An 18555-nucleotide genomic window follows, 5' to 3' on the forward strand; every position below is an offset into this window, starting at 1 on the left:
ATACTGAAAAAAGAACACAGCCAAATTAGAAAATGGGGAGGACGTAAAGTTTCTAAATTATAAGCAACGTAGGCATATGCATCCCTGTGTTCTTATTACTGAACCGGCGCAACAATGTCATTGCATGTTCCCCTTCTCCAGTATTTGATTCGATTTGTTCCTACTAGTGAGCTTACCATCATAAGTTATCCCTAAGTACTTCAAAGCTGCAACTTGCGGTATTGGTTTGTTTTGGTAATCAAGAGAAACAAAAATGGGATTTGACAATGGAAACACAAGTAACAAGCGTTTCTTGACGATGAGCCAAAAAAATAGTCCGTTCAGCCAGGACTTAGTTCAGACAAACATGATTGCAAAATTTGGTATAAAGCATTGATATGCCGTGATGAGGAGGAAAATCCAATGTCATCATCATAGAGATAGATATGCACATCCTCATGAACTGGGACAGAAGATATCAAAATATTAAACAAAAGTGCTGAATTAACTGGTCCCTGTGGTACGCCTCCCGCCTGTTTATAAGTACCTGATGTCACCCCATCCTTGGCACAAAAGAATTTTCTACCTGATAGAGAGAGAGAGAATAAACATTTTTATTAGGTAAATGCAGCTATGGAGAGGCGCCCTCATTCCAGAATGCCTTGAGCTCGGGCCGCGTCCTGGACCCTCGCAATCAGCCGTTGCTGATCCTCGAGGTCGGAGCTGGCCAAGGCTCTCTCCCAAAGCTCGTTAGTGGTGTAAGGGTTCGGAGGATTTAATGGTGCCGCTCTGCAACCCCCTACTATGTGCCTGAGGGAACCGGGCTCTGCGCAGAAGCGGCATTGCGGAGATAATTTTGTAGGGTCTATGAGGTGAGTTCTGGTTGGGTGGGGGAATGTATTAAGCTGTAGAACTCGGAGGAATCGCTCCTGCTCTCTAGGTAGTGACTTGTGTGGGGGTGCATATGTTCTGCGGGTTAGCTTGTAGTGTTGTGTGATGTCTTGGTAAGAGACTAGAGGGTGCATGCGCTCAGGTTCAGATTCCTCGGCGTCGGCTCGGTGAGCCAGATCTCAAGCCACGTGGTTGGTGACCTCGTTGCCAGTGATGCCTTGATGTGCTGGCGCCCAGATGATCTTTGCTGATCTCGTTGGCGGGTTTTGATTATTGATCCGGAGCGTAGTGGTATGAATTCTGCCGCTAGCAAAGTTGCGGCACGCCTGTTGGGAGTCGGTCACTATGACTTCAACCTCTGTTTGGGAGAGCGCGAGGGCTATGGCCGCTTCCTAGTCTTAGAGGGGATTGTATCGTGTGAGCGAAATGCTGCTCTGATGTTCTGTGTTGACGACTACGGTGGCTGTTGTGGCTGCGCGTCTGGAGTAAGAAGCCGCGTCAGTGTAGGCTGTAGAGGGTAGAGTTCCGTATTGCTTGTGTATGGCCAGGGCGCGGGCCTCCCTTCGCTCTGCGTGGTATTGCGAGGCAGAGGACGTACGGTGATGTTTCTCCGGATGGCATGGGGCAAGCTCACAGTCTGAGGCGGCGGATGGCTCAGAGGAGCAGAGAGCCCAAGGCGTAAGAGAATGGACCTCCCTGCTTCCGTAATCGCCAGGCTTGTTCGCTGACTGGATAAATGTGCCTCGATCAGCTCCTCGGCCGTGTTGTGCACACCTAGTCGTAGTAGGCGTTCTGTGGACGTACTGATTGGCAGACCCCTCGCCTACTTATATGCCTTTCTGATCATTGTGTTGATTTTCTTTAGTTCCGTCTCGTTGAGTAGTGCGTACGGAATAGCGTAAGTTATTCGAGACACGACGAAGGCTTGAACAAGCCGAAGCGTGTCCGCCTCCCCCATGCCTCTTGTCTTGGTTGTTATTCGCCGGAAAGGAACTCTTCTAGCCAGGCCACTAAATAGTCTGGAAGAGCAGAACTTACAAATCTAGAAATTAAAATTCCATGTTCGACACTGTCATATGCTTTTGCATTATCTAAAGTTACTAATGCTGATATATCTCCTGATAGTCCTGCGAGTCGAATGCGGCTTTCTAAATCAACCTGCGCTGATGATATGGAATATTGAGGCCTAAATCCTATTTGTCTCAAGCTGAGAGTACCCTGAGAAGTGACGTCATTGTGCCTGACTTGGATTACCTTTTCTACAATTTTGACTAGATTCGAAGGGCAATTGGCCGAACGTTGTCCAAGATACGTCGTAGGTTTACATTTTTAACTAAAAGCACATTTCTTGCACTTTTCCAACAGGTTGGAATCCACGTATACTGTAGTGAGCAGTTAACTATATTCTACAATTAATTTGGGGAAGAGTTAAACAATAATATATTCACAGCAGTTGTGATACGGTCTGGTCCAGGAGCCGAATGATGTGTAGTTAGATTAGACGGGATAATTCAGACATGCAAAGTTTTGCAAACTCAGATGCCGAACATAGACCTCCTAGGCCTGGGACACTGCGAAGAAAAGCATGCTTTACGCCCTTACGCGATCTCATTTAGAGAATCCGCCGCTTCTTTGGGGAATAGAGCAGCAGAATAGGACCATATGGAGTGTTGAATATATTGTTTGTCTCGTGAAAACCTAAAAAGCACTAGTGCCACTGCTCGCGCGTCCGTCGTCTTTTTCCCCAGCTGGCTCCGTTGCCACTCATCATTCCAGCCTAGAATTAACTTTTCTTCTGTCGTCGTAATTGGGAGGCTGCGTCTATGGGGGTAGGATCCGTTGATTGAGGGGGTGTGAGCTATTCAACAGCTGCGTTCTTGATGGAGTGGACACGTGTACTTCGTACACCCCAAGAACAACATGCGTATGAGGACCGTCGGAGGGAACAGCAACGAGACTGTAAACAGCGCCGGCGCGAAACGACCACCGACGAAAAATGTTCCCGCGATGCTGAACGAAAACGACAATCGAGAGCGCGGGCACCTCCGAACGAGCAACGACGCCAGACTCGCAAGGCAGTCAGCTTTCGCTTCCATTCCATCTTCAGAGTGGAATGGTTGTCATTCATCTTTAGTTTTTTTTTTCGAGTGTCCGAACTGTATCTTTATTTAATTGTTGTGTTCTCTGAAAACGAGACCCCGCAGGTGTCAACACCTGCTTACACGTGAAGATTGTTGTCTATTTTTTGCCACAACGTGAAAAAATAGGCAGCGCTTCAAACCCGTTCTGTCTGTCATTATAGCGATGAATTATCATGCTCTTGACCTACGCCTATATTATCATTGTGGGTGAGAGAGTACGCTAGGTAAACTCTGCGATGGACAGAAATTTCCCAGTGCCGGGCTCATTCATGACGCCGTCGTGACAGTTGTTGCCTCGACAAAGACGAGTCGCACTGTTGAAAGGCTCGCTCTAGAGACGTTTCCTTATTCGATTGCTGTTCATCAATTCGCCCCGATTGAATAAAGAAGCCAGCACTTGCAATATGAGCGAATGACCATATTTCAGTGCCTCGTTCCAATATCACCTCCTCAGCTCGGGCCACGACGACGACAGTTTAATCTTGCGAAAGTGGCACATGTCTTCACGACTGAGGGAAACGTGGTAAATGCACATGCTCAGCATTGAAGTTCGGGGCTCGTATATCAGAACACGACTTTTGTACTTAGTTGCCGTCGGCTCGAGAAAACGCCGATCACTGGAGCATTTTAACTTACACCTATGAGTACATTACGGGAGTTACACGAGATGAGTACGGTGCTAGTGACATCTCGCGGCACTCTGTCCCCACCCAACATGTCAGTAATGTCTTTTTGTGAGTGGACGCTTGATCGTTAACTTCAAACCCATCGTCTTTTGTGCCGGCTCCGCTTAACCGTGAATAATTACCTACTTCCGCAAGCTCGACTTCTTTTGCATCTTAAACCTCTTCTATTGTATTGGCGCGCTCCCGCATGCACGATGGTCGTTTATGGAAGGCTTGCGTGTAATCCGGGTCTTTCGAATACGGAGCCAACCTCTCATCCTATTCAAATGACATGGTCTACGATAGTTTCTGGTCTGTTCTCTCTGGCCTTGATAACTATAAAACGAATCCAGAAGTGTGCGGTGTCGAGTGTACTTCTTAAAAATATCGCGCTTTGTCGCGTGCACCAGAGACAGCAACTTAGGCCGGGTCATTTCTTTTTGTTTGTCTGTTTCGTTTCGCAGATATAAACATTTTTACGAATCAATTCGTTTTGAAATTACTTACTAGGGCATAAAGCCGATGTACAATGCAGGATCTCACTTGTGTGGGCCGAAGCCATATTTCACAAGTATTAAAATGAAAATGGAGTCCCTCAAGAGTAGTACCTGCAGATTTTCTCGCAGCACAATAATTAAAACCAATTAGCCCCAACATAGCTCCAATTGCTGCATTTTTTTTATGGCTCGCTATGAAACATACGCTACCTTGCTTTATTATTCTCTCCTAATTTGATTAGAATCCCTACAATGGTTTGCTATTACACAGGCTCTGCATCGACTGCTTTAACCCACCACTACAGCGCTATGGTTATAGTAAAGGTCCCCATTACCATAAGCACTTCCTTTAATCAAACGGCTGACTGCGCAGCATGGGCTCTTCCTTTTCTGCAGTCAGATATTTTCGGCACATTTTCCTTAGGGGTTATTTGCCATAAATGTGTAACATCATTTCGAAGGCGCAGGTCCTCCCGCTGAGAAAGTGCGTGATTTACCACCAATGGTCACGCGCCTGCGGGCCGTGGTCGATACTGGATTCGCAGATGGGCGGCGGTTCAGCAGCAGGACGTCCACAGAGGCGACAGCCCAAAGCCGTCTCGTTCGACAAGGCTACCGTCTACATGTTTCCACGGGTGCAGGGCTTTTCCTCCGTTCCAACCAGAGGTGGCGATACCCTTGGTAAGAGATTGTTTTTCATAAAGCACAACGTCACGCGCCTCGAAATGGCATTTCCTGCTTCAATAGCTGGAGGTGTTCCTACACGTAACACACTTACAAAAAAAGTTAATTTCCTCTTTTTGCCATTTCCGGAACCTCTCAACGTTTTGTCGAATGGCTGCGCTGTATTTAGGGACAAATAGGCGTGCGCTATGTTAAAGGGCATTTGCTTGTTCGGTTTTGTTTTTCATGCTATCTTTTGCTCCATGTGCTATTATGCATCCAAACCAGGTCTCCCGGTTCTTCCCTGCTGTGGTAGCTGAATCACTCTGTCGTTGCCTGCTAAGCTCGAAGTCGTGGGTTTGATCTTTCCCGTAGTGTCAGCATTTCGACATGAATGAAAACAACAAAAAAAGCCTTGTTTACTTAGATTTACCTGCAGGTTAGGAACCCGAGGTGGCCAAATTATATTTCTTTCTAGGTCTCTTAGAGGCTTCACCGCAACCAGTGCACGTCGCGAATGTGCCCAGGACGACCTTAAACGCCTGGAAATTCATGTTGCCGTACAGTCTGTCCCAAATTTCACTGACACCTGGAATCGTTTCTGGTACTGTTTTATGAACTTGGGTCTAGGACGCCGACTCTGCTCTTTCTCTTGATCACCGTGCTGAACCGCGAGTGCGTTTGCGATCCTATAAATTCGCTAGAGGACGCAGGTCTGGCGATGTGAATGACCGCCAGCGCTGCGCGAATGATATCCTGCACGCGCATGCATCAGTGTGTTTAAAAGCTTTAATTTATTCTATCGCTTTCTCACTCTCTGCCATAATCTTTTACCTTCCCCGTGAAAGCGCTACAAGCAAACCTCTTGCAATCATTCTTCCCATAATTCGTCGTGTTTAGGGAATCGGTGTGGATAGATTTCGGCAATTTTCCCCCTACGTGGGCTGTCTTACTCGGTCCCTAAATTTTACGTTAATCTAATCAGTGACGGCACGAGGTGATCTTGCATGAAATATAATTCCATCGAGATATCAAATGAGCATCTAATTCAGAAGTACTCCTGGGTGGCGGATGTGAACCACCATTTTGTAGCTTGTGCTGGTGCGACATTTTCGGAGACATATACACAATGAGTAATCACTAAGCAGTGTTGCTATGCGACTTTCATGTGCCCTTGATCTTTACGCGTTACAATAGTACTCTATAAGCTTTAACTACGAGCCTAATCTCTTGACCATATTTGAGCATTTAGCATTTCCTTACTTTGCGGAGCCTGCTGTGGCTACTCACTGGCTTTATGGTGGCGTGTTTGCCCGTGCTGGTAAGCACGATGTCTCGGTTGCGTGATTCTTCTGCGGCAGCCTCGTTAGAAATTCGAGGTGAACTGGGAATACCTTCATGGACTTATGTGTAGGAGCAGATTGAACCAACTAGAGAGGGTAAAAATTAATGCCTTACCCCAATTTACCATGCCTATTGTAGTCCAACGTACAGAGAGGGATATAAGTAAGGAAGGAATTTTAACCAGTCAAGATTCCAGTTGGCTACCCTACAGTGGAGGAAGGGAAAAGGGAAAAAGAGAGATAGAGACGTGGCACGGACAGCACTATAGTCAAAGCCGCTCGTAGAAACCAGATGTTCTATGACAGCACAAAAGTGCCTTGACTGCCTACAAGAACCGATGCTGGGTTCTTGTACTGTCTGTTCATTCAGAGGGCGATCATCTGGTTTTCTGAATGTGTTGGATATAAATTCTCTTTGTGCGTGAAATTGAGGACAGATGCACAAGAAATGGTTAATGTTCTTCTTGCATTCGCAAACGTCACATCATGACTGTCAGCCATACGAATTAGTGCTGAATAAGCTTTCCTGAATGTAACTCTCAGCCACAACTGGCAAGAGACGCTTCGCCGTCGGTGATGTCCAGCCGGAGGTCTGAGTTGCAGCGAAGGGTTTAGCCTCTCCAGTCTGGTGGGCCTTGTATGTGCGGCGTTCCACTCTACTAAGGAGAGCATGCCTGGAATGCGAAGTTGTCTCGCAGCGTGGGCACTCCAGAAAAGAATGAGCCCAGCTAACGGCTTCGCTAAAATATCGATGCTCACGATTTCACCAACTCATTGTGGCTTTCGCAGGAATGGACTTCAAGCACACCGAGGAGTACACTCGCATTCTTCGAGGATTTGAAGGCCAGTCGTGTAGACCACCCGGTGATGACCTACCCAGTGAAACGTCACTCTTCTATGACGCGACCTCGCCGCTTTCTGCTGCCGTGAGATGGGATGGTGCTATGCCACAGGTAAAGGGCGATCTTTTTGAGAAAGTGTAAGCAGAGCACCTCGTTTAGAGATGCGCTTGGCATCGTCAGTGACTTCACCTTCCAATAAAGGGCAGTAAAAATCGATTTCTGCTGTATTAGATTACCCATTAGCATTACAAGCAAAGTTACTTGCCCTTACCACAGGGAAAGGCTTGGGTTTCGGCACGAAAGTGAAGAAAAACGGAACTTCTACCTTTTCTCTGTTTTAATAATTAACCTATAACCGCCAAACTAGCGAAAGAAAATTGAATAAAGTAAACTATCAGGTCAAACTGATTTAGTGCTCCTTCGGTGTTCCTTTATTATTTGTTCTCAAAAGTTTGTTAGACGTTTTATTGCAGTGAATAGCGTGGTCTACAGAATCACATTATTAGGAAAGTTTAGAAATAGAACACAAGAAAGTATAGCATACACAGAGAGTCTCTGTGCATGCGCAAAGCTCGAACAACGCTTTGGTTCACTTCTAGGTCAGTGCTTTGTCCGCGCGCCCGAATGAATTATCTTCGCCCGTTGTTTTCCTTATATACAATATTTCCCGTTGGTAACGTGCATCATACCTGCCAACTCCGGATTTGCTTCCAGTCCTCCTGACATTATACGGACACGGCCACAAATCTGCCGAAAAATTGCTTCAGCCCCGGCGCAAGAAAAAATAAATAAAATAAACTTTGCCTACTGTTCCGCTGCATCACCATTGCCTTTATACGCTAGGCAGCTAGCGAAGTAAGATATCAGTTCAAGCCATTTGTGCGTAGGCCTAACTCAATTCGCAGCAGATTCATACATCCGTTGAGGGGGGCCTGGGTGGCAAAGGCTTGCATATATGGCAGTTATTTTTTTAAATTTAGCTGAAGCGCTATCCAACATGGTGATGAGGTAAAGCCTAATAAGAATGCTAATGCGGTCATTGTCACGTGACAAGATAAATTTTCCTTGCTGCAGCCACGAGCACGCGCCGTTTCCGGAGACACCACAAGCTCGAAGACATCGAATAACTGTACTGGAAGCCATTCAGAGCTGTTTCTTTCGCTTCTCTGGCCCAGAAAACAAAACAGAGAAAAATATTTTGCAATTGTCTGATGATTTGACACTTTTGAATATCTACGCGGCTACTTTTACATGATGAATCCTTGTTGGTCTCGTAACAGAAGTTGCTGATGTGTCGATGGCTGAAGCGTAACAAGCGTTTTGTTCTCTATGCCTCAAATCATGCGCCCGAAAGTGTACTAGCGTGGCGTACAGGAGTCTTCACCTAAAAGGAACCCTAAAACAAATGATTTCACCTCTGTTGGTAAATTACAGTTCAGAAATACCCAAACGCCGCTCCTACCGTGAGTGAAAGGCTCGGTAAAGGGCAGAAAAGGGACAAGAAGAAAATCAGGATGGCGACGTTAGTTCAAAAATGCGGCGAGGTCTCTTGGTTTCGTTTATGTATTTACGGCAAGCCCAAAGTTTCACGGCAACCCGCTTGGCCCGGAAACTAGTTATTGAAATGTCGCGGACCGATGCACCGTCTGAAGAAAAGAAAACTGAAATTTAATGATGTGTCGGCCCCCTTACGACAGCCCTGATCGCATTGTTCGCCGCATGTATTTACACCTTGTGGATATCGCTGGTGCATTGCGTAACCATGTGGTGGATTCAGCAGTGGCTGCGTGGTTGTGGCAGAGCGGCATTGAAGAGCGAGAAAATTTGAACAGAGGTTAGGGGACATGTTTACACGAAAACGATTAGCTGAAATACGCCTTCCTGTTCAAACGAGATCACGCTTTCATAGATAATCTGTGATATATGCCTGCATTTGTTTTTGCAGAAAAATGTGCAAAAAAAGCACTTCCATAACTGCTGGCTGGTTATGTGATTTCTATTACAAACTTTTATCCCCTCCTGAATACGCATAGTAGTCTGTTTTCACAGCATATTACGAGGGTGAATCGTAATCCTTTGCCCCTATATTTTATGAGCCAAATTAAAGTACTTACCGGTAATTACAGATATAACGTAATATTCTACGTGCCTTGCACAATCTTTCCACATAGCCCCACACCAGTTCAAACATTTACCCCATCGCGGCATTAAACTTGAGATGCCCATGTGGTAGAATTTCGACGCACGTCGCCTCCCCGAACGCTCATTGTGGTGCAAGTTTTCAGGGCCTTTTGTGAGCACCGCCACCTCCACCACCTCACACTACACAAAGGCAGAGGCCTTTCCCCATACATGGCTGCATTTCCCTGTTGATTTGAATGGGCGTTCGTCCCTTCCTGCACCAAAAATCAATCGCACTTCATTGCTCGTACGCCGCGGTTGTGTGAAGCACAAGCGCCATCTTCAACAACTGCCAGCAGCGGTATGCCGCGTAGCTATAGGCAGATAAGGCCAGGCCGGTTCAAAGAAGGTCCATCACTGGGAATTTATATGTTGATTGCGGCTTTACAGCCGTAAGTTCTCTACAACAATAGGGGAATTAGGGTCAAAAGCTTTCTGATTCGCCCTCATAGCTTCCAGAAGAACTACATCTTTCTTCAAAAGCAACAATCGAACCGCACATAACAGCCTATACTTTTTTCTCATTTCATCCATGGCGCCCTAAATTTTCCCCGGTCGTTGTTTTTTTAATGGCCCCCACTGAATGTGCGACGACGACAACGTTTGTTTTCTTAAATCGCGCTGCGTTGTACAGCGGGAGCGGCGCGACTCTCGCTTATGGTATCATATTGGCAAAGCAAGTGGTATGTGCAGCAGATGAGATTGAGTGGTCGATATCGTACCTAGCCGCACTAGTTTGTCCTGCACCTAAGGAGGTGTCGCAATGTATTTACGGTTTAAAAAGGAAGCGGTAATAGCTTCACGGTTAAGTTTTTTCTATTAGCTAGAGCGCCATACACAGCGCCACTTTGGGTGGACTCATAGCAGCTTCTCGCGTTCTAATCAGGCGAGTATGTTTACATTGATGGATATTCGTTGTAGAATATCGTGAACCAACCTGACACAGGTTCTGCCCGTGGAGAGAATGGCGCATGTCGTGTCTTCCACTGCAGGAGGCCGGCGATGGGGACGAAGAAAGGAGTGGACGGCATCAGTTGGAGCCCCTGCAATGGCGTCGTCGCCGTCAGCTGCTTCGAGACAGTGGTGTGCGGAGCTTTGATTTTTCCGAGACGATAGCTTGCCAAGCCATTAGGACGTCGCGGGAGCGTTGCGGCTGCTCCTGCATTGACCAGTGCCTCCCAGAAACTTGTTCCTGCTCCCTGAATGGCATAGCGTGCCAGGTGAATAATCGCCTGTTCACTGCTGGTTAGAAGATACGCTCGAGCGAATTTTGCCTAGCTTGCCTCCTTTTAGCCGCTTTGCAGCGAAGTATGCTTTGCAGCCGTTCTTGTGCGGCAGCGAAACCCGGCCTACAATGGTGCAGTCGCTATCAAAATGCAATCAGTGAACAACAGCCAGCAACGCAATCTGCGACAAAACGCTAAATTTATTTTACAGAAAACCGTAAATTCTGGTAATGTAAACTGTTGAAGCTTGGGTAAGTTGGTGTGACACTATTTTCAACAGCGTCAAGGACAACGATGAGACGAGCGCACATACACAGTACAAAAAAAGATTGTAATGTAAAATTTAAGTCACGTTCTGTATACGTGATCGAAGTATAGAACAACATTCTGAGGCCAATTGAGGCAGCAATATGTATTTTTATATTTACCAGTACTAAGCTCGGATACAGTGACGCACTTGAAAGGGCTTGGATATGAAGAAGAATTGTACTAGACATAATAAAGCGTTTGCAAATTCTTGGGTAGAACTAGGACAGTGACTAAATGGATCTTTATCATTTCTGAAGGGTTTGAGAGCTGGCTGATACAACTTGAAACTCTGTAGCGCCAACTATTCTACTTCATTGTGCAAGAGATATAAATAGGCTGTATGTTCGTAAAGTTTTTTTGATTGAGCTAAAATTCAGACAGATTGCACTGACGTGAGCCCCAATGTAGTGGCGTAGCGGCTATGGCGCTCCGCCGCTGAGTGAGGTAGGTACCCGGTAGCGGCTCTCTCATTTCGATTGTGGCGGAATGCAGAAAGACTCATGTGCGGAGTACAGAACTTCGTGGATTTCAAAGCAATCAGGGGCTGCCCATTACAGCATCTCTCATAGGTATTGTGTTTCGGCACAATATAGCAAGCAATCTGATTTCGACAGAGATGAGTTCATATAGGTCAGGGCAAGTAGACGAGGTAGTCAGTTGCTGCAGGGAATGTGTAATAAACAAAAGATACACATTTTAAAAATTCGACTGTTAGTATAGTTATCATGAAATAGTGTGGTGGTTAAGTAAATGTTACTCGAGCAGATGGATCATGAATACTGACGTACAAGATCTTCCGGAAAAAGCAGTCAGCGAACGCATAGCCAACAAACGTTTTGGCAAAAGATAAGCTCCACTGTAATAGTACATTTTGATAAGCTTGTTAGATTTGAATTCGAAACTTTGTATTAGAATTTTATTCGATAATGAATATCGTTTTGATTGATTCTACTTACCGTTTCTGTATTGAGATATTGAGCATACAGTTTGACAGTCAGATACGCTCACTTAGCATTCAGCGACAGGAATCTCTGGAGAGCGGCAAACTGCCATTTCGATGTGGCTTCTTTGCAACGGGACTACGGTGCCTGTGTTGCTACGGTGCCTGTGTTGTTACTACGGGCTGACGAAAATTAGAAAGCAATCGCGTGTGCCTTTCCCCACGCGTTGTGTAGCACAAAACGTCCGCTTTCAATACGCTTATAGACCGGAACCTGCTACTCTCCTGCACCCGCTTAGAGCAAGCGAACTTAATCTCCAAGCTGGTCGCCAGCTGTCGGCGTAGCCCGCGCTGGGCAGCCGATTTCATTACAGAGCAGCTGACTAGAAAGCGACAAAGAGCTAACAATGGCTACAAGCATGCAGTAAGAATGGGCTGAGTGTTACCGCCGTTATACTCCCCCCAGTTCCTGCAGTCCACTTCAGAAGTCGGCTTCCCCCTAAAAACGCTGCATATTGTGGTGTGCAGGCACTGGGCGCTGGCCAGATAGTGCTTCGCCTATGTCAGCTTCCAACAAGATCTGTTGATGCCAGCCGCTTGGACTAAGACAAATGAGATGCCATTCCGAAAAACAGACCCTCGTCAGTTTGGGCTTGGTCGAAGCTAATAAGCAAGCTTGCTTATGTCGCCGATCCACGGCAGAATCAGAACCCATATGGTATGCACAGGTGTCCATATTCCTAATACATGAATAAAGATGCAAAAATAGAAACGCTAGCGTCGACATCAACGCTGCTTGGAGAGCCTCCTGAACTTGTAAAGTTTCCTCCAAAATGTGGTATGGAAGTTGCAAAGAGGGATAAGATACCTCAGAAAGGCTGGTCAGCGTTTAGTTCGCCAGCCTTTCTGAGGCACCTTATGCATGTTCATAACTCTTATACCACAGCTGGCTACTCCATCTGTGGGCCCCCTTCTTGATATTGGATTTTCTGCAAGATACAATTCCTCCTCTCGCTTGTTTAAGTGATCTGCTGTCAGCATGGAAAGCTTATGCATCCGATGCCCATGAGCTACATATCCTAGCTGTCACCTATTCTACCTGACTTATTCGACCTTGAACTTTGTCTTAAAAGCGAATGTAGCTAGTCATCTTTATGGACATTCTACGACAACTTTTACATTGACTATGCCGTTGTCCGAGAGACATCACTGCGAACGTTGAGCTTACCATCGCCAGAATAGCACTCGCAGAATCTCGCAGTACTGCTCCTCGACAGAAACTTCATTGACACGCCAGCGCTATTACGGTGGCAGCAGAAGGCTCGAGCTTGTGTACTGCGGAGAAGGTAGACATGTGTGGAAACAGCGAATTAGCGAGAAAGTTTTACCTGTCTTGTTATCCGGTCCGCAAATTTGCCAGTCGTCTAACGCTTTTGAGCAAAGTTGAGAAATTACCGAAAAACTGACACGTCGAATACGCGAAAGTGACCTCACAAATTCGTTAAAACTGATGCATTCGGAACGAGCCACAAGCCAGCTTGGGAGATGTTGCTCAAGAATCTGAACGAAGCATTTGTGCAGTGTTTGTGTCATCCGCCTTTCGTATCATTTTATGCCCAGCCTCCCTCCTTTGGACAAGGTTGAGAACAAGAGAGTCCACTTATTAACTTCTCCGGAGGAAGTGTTGGTTCTGTATGAAATTGCGTGCATGCCATCAGTACCATATGTATCTTCATCAACCGATTTAGTCCGTTTAAGAAGTGGAAAAACTCTGTAGTTGGGCCGTCATGAAATGTTACGAAGACCATGCGGCACAATGTTGAACAATTGGTGCCCATGTTCGCTGAAACAAAGCTAGTTGGCTGGGCTAAGATTGTCTCTACGGGAATATTTTACGAAAAGAACTTATTGGGATGTACCTTTATCCTAACTTCATCCAGTTAGCGGTATGTATGTATGCATGTCTGTCCGCGCCTAACCTATTTTACGCTGATTGGGCCACCGCACGGTAGTCTATTGGCTAATGAATATCAGCATCGGGCTGCTGTGTTAATGCAACGAAGTTTAACACCAACCGCCAAACCAACGTGAGTCAGAGGTTATGTAACGCTAGGTATGTGCCATTCCTCCCTTAGACGCCATCACGGGGATTGTGCCGTTCTTGAGCGATCAAAAAGAATCCTGTAAAATGGATTAACAGCTGGGCGTAATGGAACCTTTGTCGTATATCGTGATGCATTCTTGCCCAAATATCACACATGAGCCGTGCGCTGACTTCGGAGTGCCGCCGCTAGATGGCGCAGTGGGTCCAGAGGGAAAAAAATATGTGTTTTACGTGCCAAAACCACTTTCTGAGTATAAGGCACGCCGTAGTGGAGGACTCAGGAAATTTCGACCACCTGGGGTTCTTTAACGTGCACCTTAATCTAAGTACACGAGTGTTGTCGCATTTCGCCCTCATTGAAATGCGGCCGCCGTGGCCGGGATTCGATCCCGCGACCTCGTGCTCAGCAGCCTAACACCATAGCCACTGAGCAACCACGCGGGTAGGGTCCAGAGGGAATCGCTTACAACTCACTTAGCTAACAAGCAAAGGGATTTGCAACGTCCGTCTGATATCTGTGGACAGGAAGGCAACAATGCAGGTTTGAAATTTAATGTTAGAAAATCAGGTGTTATTTTATTCAATGAAAAAAATAACAATGAACAGACAGTGGAGATAAATGGCCAGAAAATGCCTCGGGTAACAGAATATAAATACCTTAGTATATGGATAAACGAACGCAATAGATATATGGAAACACAGCAAAAAACAATAACAGTAAAGGGGAAGAGAAATTCAGCCATAATGAAGCACAGCGCGCTATGGAGATACAATAGGTACGAGGTCGTCCGAGGTATGTGGAAAGGTGTAATGGTTCCATGACTTACTTTTGGAAATGCGGTTGTTTGCTTTAAATGAGGGGTACAATAAGGACCCGAAGGGTACCAAAGGTCAGTGGGTCGCCTCGCATTGGGCGCTCTGTGGAAGACTACAAATGAAGCTGTGCAGGGTGATATGGACTGGACTAGTTTTGAAGCTAGGAAAGCTCGCAGTAAAATTGAGTATGAAGAAAGGCTGAGGAGCATGGAAGAAAGTAAATGGGCTGGGAGAGTGTTCAGGTATCTGTACAGGAAAAACTTTGATTCAGAGTGGAGGAAAACAACTAGGAAACTTGCCAGCAAATATGCGGCCTGTAGGGTGGGCAACACAGCAACAAAGAAGGTCAAGCAGAAAGTCAGGAAGGCTGAAATCTCATGGGTGGCGGCAATGGAAAAGAAACCTGCTATGAGTAACTACTTAAAAGGAAAAAAAGAAATGAGTAAAGAAACAATTTGTGATAACTCAAAGGCAAGTTCATTACTTTTCGACGCGAGATCAGGATGCCTTAGAACACGCTATATAAGATATAAGAAGGAAGAAGCATCTGCTTGCTACGGTAAAGCTAGGGAAACTATGGAGCACGTTTTATTAGAATGTGAAGACGTCTACGCAGCGGTCGATTTACGCACCACTGTGCTCCTTGAAGCCCTTGGGTTCAGCGGGAGCAGTGGTAAAGCAAACATGTCCGCAATAGGCATTAGTGAGAGGCGATTGGAGGATTGGTGGAAGAAAAGTAGGGAAGCGACAAGAGATGGAGACGTACCAAAGCACAGTTCGCAATAGGGGATCAGAAAATTTGGGTGTGGTAGTTCATAGTGCATTTTTTTATTGTTTGACCTAGGTAGGACAAAAGGCAGTATAATAGCAAGAGGTTGATGGCGCAACCCACAGCCCCGTTCCAAAGGGGACGCTCATAACATGCATCCATTCATCCAATCGCGAGAGCCCATAAGCATACACGCCTCTTACCTGACGCGTTTCAGCGGTGGCAGTATAGGATGTGCAGCTATATTGAATTTAAGCCAAACCCTTTAGGATTGAATTCATTTTGAGATGGGTTCTGCCTGAATATTTTTGTTGGAAAACTGGGTGAACAGTAGCTCCGCACGTTAGTGAAGTTACCGCAGAATACCCAATGGCTACCGCTATAACCACCTGACCTCACCTATTTTTTTTAAATTGGGGCTATACCACGACAAGTATATCCCACCGAGCCTCATGACATCATGGATATTAAAACGCAATCAATGTGACCAACAAGAGCATCCGTCCGGATACATTGAAGTCCCTGCATACCGTAAATTCCAAAGACATGAAATCAGTGGAACAAACTAAATATATTCTACAAGTACGTCAGTCGCGTCATTCGCAGTCTATTAAGACATTTCTCTGCCACCAGCAATGTCGCCCCCAAGTCGGTCAGTAGCTGTATTGTGTCATCGGCATCTCTTAGGTACGGTTACTCGCCGTGCCATCATAGCGCTGCCTAACCCAACGGCTATCAAATGGTGCACTGAACAAGGAAATTGTCTTTCTTAGGCTAACCGTCATGCTAGTCGCTCTAGCTATGCCTGTCGGTGACCACGTGCAAATACACTATTATATGCCATGCGCTTGCAAACCTTTTGGGATGACTTTCATCTTTTTTTTGCTATCAGAAGCTGTTGGTCCGTGCCTAGTTGCACTACGCAGGCTCGTGCAGCTTTGCATTTTCTCCGAGATCGCACCGGCGCTGGTGTAATCTCGGAAGCCAAAATTTGGCCAAGCAACATCGCTGCTGCAAGGTTCCCTAGCTGGCCTCCTCCTTCATACAGTGCGAAAAGACGGCGACAACAAGTGACTCATATACACAGGACCAACGCTTTAACAGAGCTGTTTTTGTGTGTACCTTGCTGTCGCCGTCCTTTCCCGCCGTTTAAACAAGATGTATGTCGCACCAACTACCCTTATATGGTCTCTCACCAGGTCTGGTCATATAGAGCTGACAAGCGCAGAGCTTACAATGCTCGATAACGATCGTGTCTGCAAAGTATTACATCGCCATGGGCCTGCGAATGATCCGCAATTTCAACCCGAACGCCGTTTTCCTTTCACCTCGTGGCCGCCGCGCTCTAAGCCGGAGGATGACGTGCATGTGCTAGTGCGCCTACGTACACGTCTTCGCGCTGTGACGTGGCTCGTGGCTACAAGTGACTTCGAGAAATATTCAAGGCAGCATATGTTTGTGTAATATCTTCCTAGAATAGACTAATTAAAGCTTAGAGAAATAACACACAAACCGAATGTATGCATGTTCTTGTTTTGCTTCTCACCACAGCAAGAGAGATGTACTTACGATTCGTCTGCTTGTTGCCACGTCATGCAGTGCGCGCGTAGACACCGAAACTGTTTTTGCTACCACGTTTGAGCGCGGGATCATGCTCTGTGATCTGCTTGTCTGCCTCAGTACTCGTGTAGCAGACTTATACGGCTAGCCAGGTGTCCTCGTGCACAGCGCACAAAATCGTGTGCTTCACAAAACCAGACAATCGTAGCCGCTCGCGCACAAGGCCATCAGCGGAAGTGCGCCGCGCAGGAAAAGCGGGGCCAAAAAAAAAATGAAGGCGGTGCCCATGACGTATTCGGCACGCGAGCCTCGCGCTCAGGTATGGGAGAACGCAGGGAAGGAATTTCGCTTGCGGTGGCTAGTCTGGGCAAGTAGAGGGAATCGGTGTTTTTGGTGCGGCTTGCCTCCTGAACCGCAATATTTCTCACGCACCGCAATATTTCTATCTCGGCTATCAATGACTCGATTTGAAACATTTTTTTTTTTTGCGGCAGAACGCTCCCTAGAGAACACATGTTAACTTCCAGCGTATAACCAAAATTTGTTATTGCGCCTGGTGAGGGGCCCGTTAACAGAAGCGTTCATCACCATGTGTGCAGCAGATCAGCCTCGATCATCTGCGTAACTGGCGCACCGTGTTATATCCATGTTCAGCTAGACCTCAATGGACTTCGTTCGCGTCGCGGCGGTTGAGTTGCTTTCTCCCTCCACGTCGTCGTTTCGCGGGTTTCACGTCGCTATCTAAAGGCATCACATGGACAGTGAAACACGGAAGACCATAACATTGGAACAGAAGGCAGCTATCACAAACATGGTCGTGTCAGGTACGAAGACGTGTGTTGCACGCGGTGACGATTCTTGCGCTGTTCTATTTAAAATTTTGTCTCGCACGTGGCTGTTTAGTGGTTCCGTGGGCCCTAAATTTGTCTTCTTCTATGCCTGTTTGATTTTGTCCAGCCCAATTGGCATGTATTGGGGCACAAGTTATTATTTTATAGCACGAGGGCAATGGACATAACAAAGTGATTTTGAACCCACGTTTCATTTCATTTTCATGTATTTCATTTATATTCGCCTTAAGGGCCCGGAGGCATTGCATAATCGAGGAATTTGATCCTTGCGACAGCGTCAGTACAAATGAACAGACGAGCTAAAAAAAAAAAACCCAGAAACAATTGTGAAAAAAGGGAAAAAAGTGTTGGACTAAATGTGCGGTAGGATTAGTAATTAAACAATGTAGTTATTTAAGATTTCGCGGCACTATATACGGCCAATGCATCAGGCGATGTTTTCTGGGAGGCTGTTCCGATGGGTTATTGCGCCAGGGAAAAATGAAGTGTTCATGGCAGGTGATGGGTGATAATGCGTGATAAGGGACGGCAGTGGTTTAGGCGGGTAGATGCACGTGAGGGTAGACTTACCAGGCAATGCCTGGAGTGCGGATGGTTATAAAAGGCGTGAATCAAGGAGAGATGAGATATAATCAGTCGAAAGGCGAATAATGTTAGTTCAAATGTACGTTTTAGTGCGGTTATACTGGTTCGCGAAAGTATTCGGAGGTTATAGACCGAGCAGCGCGATTTTGTATTGCTTCTGTGTGAGAGGTAATGTATAATTGAGAAAGATGTC

The 18555-nt window shown here is 46.3% G+C and overlaps 1 protein-coding gene across 3 annotated transcripts in view; it reads left to right on the forward strand.

Annotated features, from left to right (window-relative positions):
- Positions 1–18555, forward strand: part of LOC139052968 (cysteine/serine-rich nuclear protein 1-like) — a 75689-nt gene that overhangs the window by 53093 nt on the left and 4041 nt on the right. For all 3 annotated transcript variants that reach the window (XM_070530113.1, XM_070530112.1, XM_070530111.1), the window contains exons 2-4: positions 4635–4854; positions 6969–7132; positions 10195–10422. In XM_070530113.1, coding sequence (XP_070386214.1) covers positions 4635–4854; positions 6969–7132; positions 10195–10422 — 612 coding nt within the window. The remainder of the gene's footprint in view (positions 1–4634; positions 4855–6968; positions 7133–10194; positions 10423–18555) is intronic.

This window comes from Dermacentor albipictus, unplaced genomic scaffold, assembly GCF_038994185.2.
Source record: "Dermacentor albipictus isolate Rhodes 1998 colony unplaced genomic scaffold, USDA_Dalb.pri_finalv2 scaffold_48, whole genome shotgun sequence".
NCBI lineage: Eukaryota > Metazoa > Arthropoda > Arachnida > Ixodida > Ixodidae > Dermacentor > Dermacentor albipictus.